Raw genomic sequence first — 9824 nt, forward strand, 5'->3', positions numbered from 1 at the left:
CATAAATATCCTAGGAAGAAGTCTATATGGTTCCACCTCCTGAACTCAAAATAAGCCAACCAAATCAAGTTTGTCTTTTAACTGTCTTTGTATGGGTTTAAGCAGATTAGTAGACAATGATTTGTCAAACTATCCTCTTTTTAGTATCTCTGGTTGTTTTAACTACTAACATTTTATGTTTTCTATTTCATTCTTGTTAGTAACTTGATCATATATATATATATATATATATATATTTTCAAGTTACTCAATTTAATTTTTACGTTTAAAAAAAAAACTCCTATATTGCATCCTAATGTTTTTTTTTCTTCTGGGATATGATGAACCGTATTCAATATTATCTAAAGAGTAAATATTTTAAAAAAATTATATATTTTTTTAATTTATGCCTTTTCTCTTTATATTCTTTCATAGAGTTAAGTTTTTCTATAATGTTTTAAAACATTTGATTTGACCTTAACAACGTCACTAAAATAATGTTTTAGTCAACATTGATGTAAGTTATTTTTTTTATTGATGTTTTTAAAATTATTTTTTGTTAATTTATACTAGATTTATTTATCGGTTAACATTAATTAGACATCTAACCATTTTTTTAGTTAATACTTAGGGGGATTTTTTTTTATTGAGGCTATAAATGTTATTTTTTTCCGATAGAATATTTTCTATTAGGTTTTTTCAAGCTTTTGGCCTTTGGGTCTCATATTTTCTATTTCTCCTCTTTTCTCTTTCGATATTGAGGATATCTACAAAAACACTCTTACGTTCAAGTTAAATGTGGTTATCAGTTTACTGGTTTCAGGGTTCAAACTTTCATTACCTTTTATCTTAAACTATCCCTTATTTATAGTTTTTAATGTGCCTTTCCCTGCAGAAGAATTAAGGTAGGCCAGACCCAATACGTGCCTAATTATGCTCTTAATAAGTAATCAGATTTTAGTTTATAATTATTGTAAATATAATTATGTCTTACCAACTACTCAGTAATTGGGCATCTAGTAATACAATAATAATTAAAATTATTTTTTATAATGTGACTTAGGATAATTTTTCACTTTATATTAATTAAAAACTTTTAAAAAAATAATCTTAGCAGCAATTAAAAAAAGATAACCTAATCAGTGCCAACAAAAATAATCACTACAAGAAAACAAGCAATTAGCTTTCAAATTTTTACGTGGGCCATTTACGGACGCTACTATCGTCGGTCAAAATGGCGAAATACCCACGCAACAATGACATTCGACGCAAAACGGACGTACTTATGGATTTAATTTTTTTTTTAAACAGTCCAGTCTGCGTCGGCTCGCGTCGGCTATCATCCACGCATATGCGTCCATCACGACTCACACATGTTTATATTTTAGAATTTTAAAATTATTTATTTAAATTTATTTAATGTATAACAAATATTTTAATATTTAATTTTTTTATTGTATTTATTTTAAAATTATTTCTTTAATATTATAATAAATTATTTAATTTATCAATTTTTAATATAAGTTAGTTAAATTAAATTTATTAAATTAATTAAGTGTTTGATTTAAAATTAATTGAGTAAAAGAAAAGATGTATTTAAATTATTTAAATGTTATATAAAATATTTTATTATTTTAAAGATTATTTATTTTAAATTTATTTTATTTATATATTGTCATATATAAATTAAACAATATAGATTATTATTTGTTATATATTTTAAAATAACTTTTTGTTGTATAAATGAAATGAATTATTTTTGTTGTATAAATTGAATTTAATTGTTTTGTATAAATTAAAGAATTTTTTTTTATAAATAATATACAGTATTTTATACATTAAATTTATTTATTTGTTGTATAAATTTAAAATAAAATGAATTGGCGCCTTTAAAATGAATTGGCGCCTCTGGGAAATTTGCCAAAAGTTCGAACCCCGTTCCCAACATTCCCGGCACTATTTAAACTACCCTAACATTTAAAGCGCCTTAAAGCGTCTTTAATCATAAAACGTAGCGCATTTAATTATAAAACGTAGCGCATTTAAGACGTTAAAAACGCTTGGGAGCCTTTATAGTACCTTAAACGCTCGAAACGGAAATGGTATTAAATGACTTTAATTACCTGGTACCTGGCTAAATGGCGTTTCTATTCTGACCTGGCTGCTGTACACGTGGAGGGCCTCACAGCGCCATGACCCCATCTGGGGGCGTTTCTTCGTGTGAGTCCTCCTGCTTGGGAGTGCTACTGCGCAAGGGGTGACTTTTTGGGTGCCAACTCATGCCCCCAATCATCTAGTCACTCACTTTGAGAGCGTATCTGCCTTCCTCTCGTACCCTGCACCTGGCTACCCTGGGCGTGACCCTCCTCTTGAGTCGTATCTGTCCCAAAGGCGTCTCTGGGGCGGCAGGGGTACTTCACGAGTCAGGCTGCCCTACACTGGTGCTATCATTATGGCCTTGAAGCCACCTTTCTCTTCTCTTTATCACTACCCCGGATTATCAGGACCTGAGGCCTTCCCACGGCGTCGCTCCCTCCATGGTCTTTCCTACCCATGGGTATCGGGGAACCACACTGTGATTGCCTTGCCTTAGTGATATTTGATCTTGGCGACGCCCTGGTTGGGCGACGCCTTCACCTAGGCGACGCTTCCTCTTGGCGACGCTGGCACTTGGCGTCTCTTCACCTAGGCGACGCCTTATGTTGACTTTGAATCCCCAAACGTTGACTTTGACCTTGACTTTATCAACGCCCGGATACGGGACAGTACAGATTGATTTTCAATTATATTTTTATCGATTCACTTAATAACACCTTAAAAATATTTTGAATTTATTCTGAGCCACATTACTATTTAATTATATATTCCGTTTAAGCTTTGTCTCTCAAATTATTGAAACAAATATTAGAACATTGTACCACATCACGAGATAGAAAAAGGATAATTTTGTCATATATATAAAATTTAAAAAGCACATTCTGACATATATTACCTTGGCTATTTTTAGGAAAGTGCAATGCATTGTTTTTATTTGATTTTTTTTACCATATATGTAATATATATCATATTGATTTGCATCATTCCCCACCAAGAAACGTGCCTTATGGGAAGTTCTTATTAATGGAAATTAATATAAACTAATGGTGATCTGATTCACTTGGCCTATGCCTAATTATGTCCAAATCCAACCTCACTATTAATATATTCTTTATCCTTGCAAAATTACAAGAACTGAAAGGAGTGCAGGTGAAATGTTCTGTTAAGAATTTTAATGTTTATGATATTTTTAAAAGATAATCAATGTGAGGATAGATTAACTAATCTTTATTTAGAAAAAAGGACATTTTTAAGTAGTTATATTCCTTACCTGATTATATTAAGCTTAAGTTTGGCTTATTTGAATTTGAGTTTATTCGATTTCTATAATAAATTCTGGCTTGTTACCCTGATAATTGATGTATTAATTTTTTTTTTCCTTTAATATTTTTTTAGCACATTGCATATGATTGATAATTTCTTTTTGATAGTGATGTATTTATTGGAAACTAAATTTTAAGTTTAATTTAATTTATAATATAAATTTTATATTCATTTATATATTATAATGGGATTATATCTTTAATTAATGTAATTATGTACTGTGCATGCATCTACAATTCGTATTTAAGCTACTACGATATATATTCATAACTTTTATATTAATAAGTTAACATTTGGATAAGAACTACATTAATAAAAAGCAATTCTAATAATACTGACATTTTCCTGCTAATATATTATATTTTTAATAATAATTTTATTTTTTAGAAATTCAAAATAAATTGAAAGTCTTACATTAAATTAATTACTTCGTGAAATTGATTTTTATTTCTCATTCAATATGTTAATAATACGAAAATATATATATATATATATATATTATTTTATTTTTCTCAATCATTTCATACTCCACATAGATACTAAAAACAAAAATTAATTTCGTGTTATAAGTGATACTACATAAAAAACATTTAACTCTTAAATATTTTTCTATCAAAATCGCAACATCTTGAAAGAAAATTAAGAATGAACGCGAAATTAATTTAAATATACATGATGAAACCGGCATGAAACTTCAAAATGCCAAAAAGGGTCAGGTAAAGGGTGGTAATGGTAAAATATGCTAAACAACAAAATCTGCAATTGTTCATATGAAGGGATTGGAGAACAAATAGCATGAAACTTCATTAATGGAAAACACAGGGAAAAAGGTCGTCATAATATTAAAACCCCTCAATTAATCAAATATAAGTTAGTGTTGGTGTACAATTTTAATCTGTATTCCTGATTCTACAACCAAAAAAGCAATAACTTTTATTAACCAACATATAAGTTGGTGTTGGTGTGCGTAATTATTTATTTTCATAAAAAAATGGCAATAACTTAAGCTCCATTAATAGCGCTACTACCACTAAGTAACCACGGGCATTACAAAAAGTGCAGTTCTCAGCATCTTTTGCCATTTCATTCTTCCACTTCCCACAAATTAATACTTCTCTATGCTTTATTCTATTATTTTCCACACTCAAATAATTATGGTGAAAACATTTATAATTAGCAATAAACACGTCTATGTACTGTAATTTCCCCTATCTTGGATATCTTATGCAGTATACGAAATAAAAATATTCTGTTTCTGCTACACGGTACCTGTCTCACAAAAAATTGCATCCCACTTACGTGATTTTCTCTTATAAATGCAACTTCTTAGTCCAAAACTGACGAAACTTGTACGATGGTGGTAGAAAGAATCTGCAAAGGGTGATTGAAAAGAGAAGCAGCAGTGAGTGAAGCTGAGACACAACACAAACCCCTTCAAATTTGTTGACAGATATATCGTAGAGAAGAAATTGAGATGGAATGGAAGAAATATTATTTGGATGTCGTGATGGTACCATTGGGATTTCTGGTCACCATTGGTTACCATGTTTGGTTGTGGCATAAGGTTCGTACACAGCCTTCTTCCACCATTATCGGAATCAATACTCATGGAAGACGCTCCTGGGTCCCTGCCATGTTGAAGGTATTCTCTTCTCCATCAAAACATTGCCAAAAGTTATTATTAATTTCATCTTTCTATCCACTTTTTCAGTTTCATCTTCATATCATTTACAGTATATACCTTTATAGCCACTTTCTGGTTTAAACTGCTCTCTCTTTTTATTCCTTGGTCAAGAGTTTTTCAGTTTGCCAATTAGGGCACCAAGATCTTTCATCTTTTATTAGATCTTATATATATTAACATTCAAACCTGATTTGTAAACCCTTTTTAACCAGACATCATCCAACTTGTTATTGTCCTTCTTATTTACACTGTAGAAGTTGTCATGTCATTATTTTATTTGAATTTGCAATATACTCTCCTGTCCATTTTAATTCATTATTAAAGGATGAAGTGTTCACCATTTTTGTTTAAATACTTCTTGGAATATTTATTTTAATTTTTTTCTATTTTGTTTTATAACTACGTCACACTCCAATATTTGTTTATTTTGGTTTGTGTTTAAATAAAGAAAACTATTTAACGTGTAAACCATGTTTAAGTCCCTCAGTTTCTGATAAAAGAAAAGATTTTTGTTTTTATGTTTTGAAAGTAATGATTTTGATACTTGTATTTTCGTAAATGGTAAATTTCGTCCCTCGCTCAAGTTCCCAAGTTCATAAAAAAGACAAATATAACAAAAAATAGTGAAACCAAAAAAAGTTAGTGCTATAAGAATAAAAAATGATTTTATTGGGAAAATTGAAATGCCCAAAATACCTTTCTCATCCTTATTTGATTCTCTAATTTTGAATAACTTACTACAATAAAATCATTATGAAATAGAAACCGATTTTAGAAACAAAATAATTAGTTGATATAATGATTAGATTAGAGATCATTTTAAAACTAAAAATATTTTTGATAGTTAAAACATTGATGACTAATTAGATACAAATTTAAAAACTATTTAACAATAACCAACTAATTTAGAAACCAATTTTTTTTAGATTTATAAAATAATCTCTAATTTAATCACTATAACAACTTTTTTTTTTAAATTAATTTTCATTTCATGATTTTTTTAGTCACTTCTAAGAATACATTTTACTTTTAATTGAAAAGTTGAAGTTTTAGATGAGTTAGGCCAAGAGGCTATAGTAAGCCCTCCAGTTGAGGTTTGGGGGAAGATACTTTATGAATATTTTTTATTCTTATCTCTATGAATATTTAGCGCATGCTTAAAATGACGCAGAGTGAAAGGGTAAGGTAAAAAAAAATAGATAAGGGTTAAGAATGTTTTTAATCCTTGAATGTTGATGTGAAATTAGATAAAAAAAAATTTAAACTGATGATTGTAACGATTTTCTCATATAAGAAACCGAGATTTTGATCGATTAACAAAAATTTTGACTTTGAATTTTTAGCATTATCTTTATTAAAAGTTTAGAACTAAAAACGTATTTAACTTTGTTTTTTAATTAATTATATTTAACTTTAATACATTATGAATTATTTATTTAATAAAAATAATATTGTTATTACTATTACTATTACTATTATTATTTTTGTTAATAATAATATAATTAATTTTATTTTTATTAATAATAATATTGATGATATTAATAGCAATATTAATGATATTATATAATATTAATAGCAGTATTAATAATATTAATAATATTCATAATATTAATATTAATATTAAAAATAAATAATAATAATAATATTAATATTAATAATATTAAATAAACAATTCATAGTTTAATAAAGTTAAATATAATTATATAATAAAAAATAAAGTTAAATATGTTTTTATTTTCACAACTTTACGAAGATAGAAAAAATTAAATAAACAAAGATCATACATATCATTAATTTGAAATTCTCTTTACTACATAGTAAAATCATTAACGGTGTCTTCCAACGATGTTTTACATAACTTTTAGAAATGCAAAGATTGAATGAGTCTAAAATTTTAACGATAAACAAAATCCAATTTAAGATAAAAGTTGATGGAGAAAGAAGATAGTTAATTACCCAATAATTAATAATGAAGGAAGACCAGGTTCAAAGATATGGCTTTAGTGAATGGATTCCAGGGCCCTATATCTTTGGCATGATGTTTATCAGTTTAGAATCTTGAAAAGACAAACATACAAATATGAATATTCCAGAGAATCTGCATACAATTGGCTGCCCTGGGATTTCCAATTTTTTATGACAGTGGCTGGGGTGCCTTCTGCAAAATATGGCCAATCACTTTCACATAAAAGTGCCTTAGTAACTTCATTTAAATAAAGTAGGTTAAGGACAACTCCTTTTGTTTTTGTGGTCAGTGGATCACCCTTTTTCAAGAGTTAGTTCTTCATCAATTAATTGATTCCAAGGAATATCAGTTTCTGCTTTCATTACATTATATATTTCTTTCCACTCTCACTAATTAATTAAACCATGTGTTTCGCACAAACATTATCATACTTGTAATAAACATAAATACACTAAAATTGAGTAGTTAAAAACAATTTAAATTTTAAACTTTAAATGATACATAAAAAATCTAAAAAAATTAATTTTGTATTTTCGAATTTAGTATTTAAAGATAAAAATATTTAAAAGAATCTATTTGGAAGAGTAAAATCAAAATTACCTCAAAATTCAAGAACTAAAAGCATAAAGGCATCTCTAGTCTTTATGTTTGGTTCTCTTCACATCACACACATGAACATGACCTAAACCTGAAAATGGAAGGGTATATAGAGGTTGTGGTGAATGTAATTAAATTTCAATCATACAACTGTTTAATTAGAAATAATGTATTAAGACTAGATATGTTTTTTTTTCCACTGTTATAGGCTAGAATTATTAGATTTTGATAATAATTAATTACTTTCAAATTAGACTTGGAATAGTTTGTGAAAAGCAAGTTTTGTTGATGTCAGGACATTGAAAAGAAGAACATCTTAGCAGTTCAAACTCTTCGTAATATGATTATGGGATCAACTCTCATGGCCACTACATCCATTCTCCTCTCTGCTGGTTTGGCAGCTGTCATAAGCAGCACTTACAGTGTGAAGAAGCCTCTGAATGACGCTGTATATGGAGCCCACAGTGAATTCATGGTGGCACTCAAGTATGTGACACTCCTAACCATATTCTTATTCTCATTTTTCTGTCACACGCTGTCGATTAGGTTTTTCAATCAATTGAGCATCCTCATTTGCACACCACAAGATGTCATGTCCTTGGTGACACCCCAATATTTGAGTGATCTTTTGGAGAAGGGAACTATTTTGAGCACTGTTGGAAACAGGCTCTTCTACTCAGCACTTCCTCTTCTTCTTTGGATCTTTGGCCCTGTGCTGGTTTTCTTGTCTTCTGTAGCAATGCTACCAGTGCTTTACAACCTAGACTTTGTTTGTGGAACTGTGAGGGGCAAGGTGATGAAGAATGAGAAAGGGGAGAACTATGTTTGAAAATGCTGAGCTAAGACCAAACATTTAACAGAAAAGGTAATAATATGTTTATATAGGTCGTTAGGCTTGCATCATTTACAACTTTAAAGTTGTAAAGGTGTTGTGTTTTACTCGCACAGCCACATGCTGAAGCGTTTTTCCCTAATAATTCAACCAGCTTTTCCAATGTATCTTTTAGAAAAAACCATTATTAACCCTTTAGTGTTTTCTGATGGAAGCTTTTATCCTAAGCCACTAAAGAAAAGACTGAACTACTCCTTTAATAATGTTTTATCCCTATCTCTCTTCCTTTTCTTTTGATTGTAAAAAATCAGTGGAAATTTGTTGTAAAAAATGATTTTTTTTATTTAAATAATAATAATGCTACAAAAGCTGGCCACCTTGTTGTTTTGTTCTTTTCTGGGAGTAGTTGACAAATAAATAAGAGCTAATTTACGTGAACCACAAGTTTAAACACCAAGTCTTTGTTTAAGAAAATGAATGTTCCCCATCTAAGCTTTATTGTTACACGTTCATTACTTTTCATAAACAAATATACTTTATTAATATGCGTGTAGCTCTATTTCCACCTAATATATATAGGATTTGGAAACAGATAATTCTTCCCATAATTTCTTTTATGAATGTTAAGATAAAGATGAGAAAAAAGAGAGTTGTGACTTCATTAAACTAGATGCCGTATAAATTTCCATGAATCTATCTTAACTATGCGTTTACTTTTACTTTCCTAAGGTGTTGGCGATATAAAGTCATTGATAAAAAAAAAACAAATTGAGCAACTGTTGCTTAAAAAGAACAAAAGCAATTCCAATAACAATTTTAAGTTGATAATTATTAATATATATATATGTGTATATATATAAAAAAAATGAATTGAATAAATATAGTTATTTAAAGAATAATCCAATCCTTAAAAAAAAAAAAAAACTATCTCACATAGTTTCTAAAATACAAAGTCCTCAAAACAGAATCCATATCAACATGGATCTTCCATTAATTTGTAGTAAAAATCTAATCATGATGCTTACAAAATCATGTTCACAAAATCACAAAAGAACAAGAGAACAATATATAAAAAAATTAGTCAGACACACACACACACATATATATATATATATATATATATATATATATATATATATATATATACGAGATATGTAATATTATAAAGTCTATTTTGATGGATTTTGTAAAGTTAAATCATTAAAAAAACAATAAAAACTAAAATTATTTCTTCATATTGATTTCTTTCCAGATTAATTTTTTATCAGTAAAATGAGAGTGCAATTTTTATCTGTTATCAGTATAAAAAATAGTTTTTAATAATCTATTTTAAAATAACTATAAAA

At 28.4% G+C, this 9824-nt stretch overlaps 1 protein-coding gene across 1 annotated transcript; it reads left to right on the forward strand.

Annotated features, from left to right (window-relative positions):
• The first annotated feature begins 4449 nt into the window (after nt 1-4449).
• LOC137817385 (uncharacterized) lies at nt 4450-8865 on the forward strand. The gene is made up of 2 exons (XM_068620678.2): nt 4450-5041; nt 7942-8865. Exons 1-2 carry the CDS (start codon nt 4874-4876, stop codon nt 8473-8475), a joined length of 702 nt encoding a protein of 233 aa, XP_068476779.1. The 5' UTR covers nt 4450-4873; the 3' UTR covers nt 8476-8865.
• The last annotated feature ends 959 nt before the right edge of the window (nt 8866-9824 follow it).

The sequence above is a fragment of the Phaseolus vulgaris genome, chromosome 7 (assembly GCF_051622355.1).
Source record: "Phaseolus vulgaris cultivar YP4 chromosome 7, ASM5162235v1, whole genome shotgun sequence".
Lineage (NCBI taxonomy): Eukaryota > Viridiplantae > Streptophyta > Magnoliopsida > Fabales > Fabaceae > Phaseolus > Phaseolus vulgaris.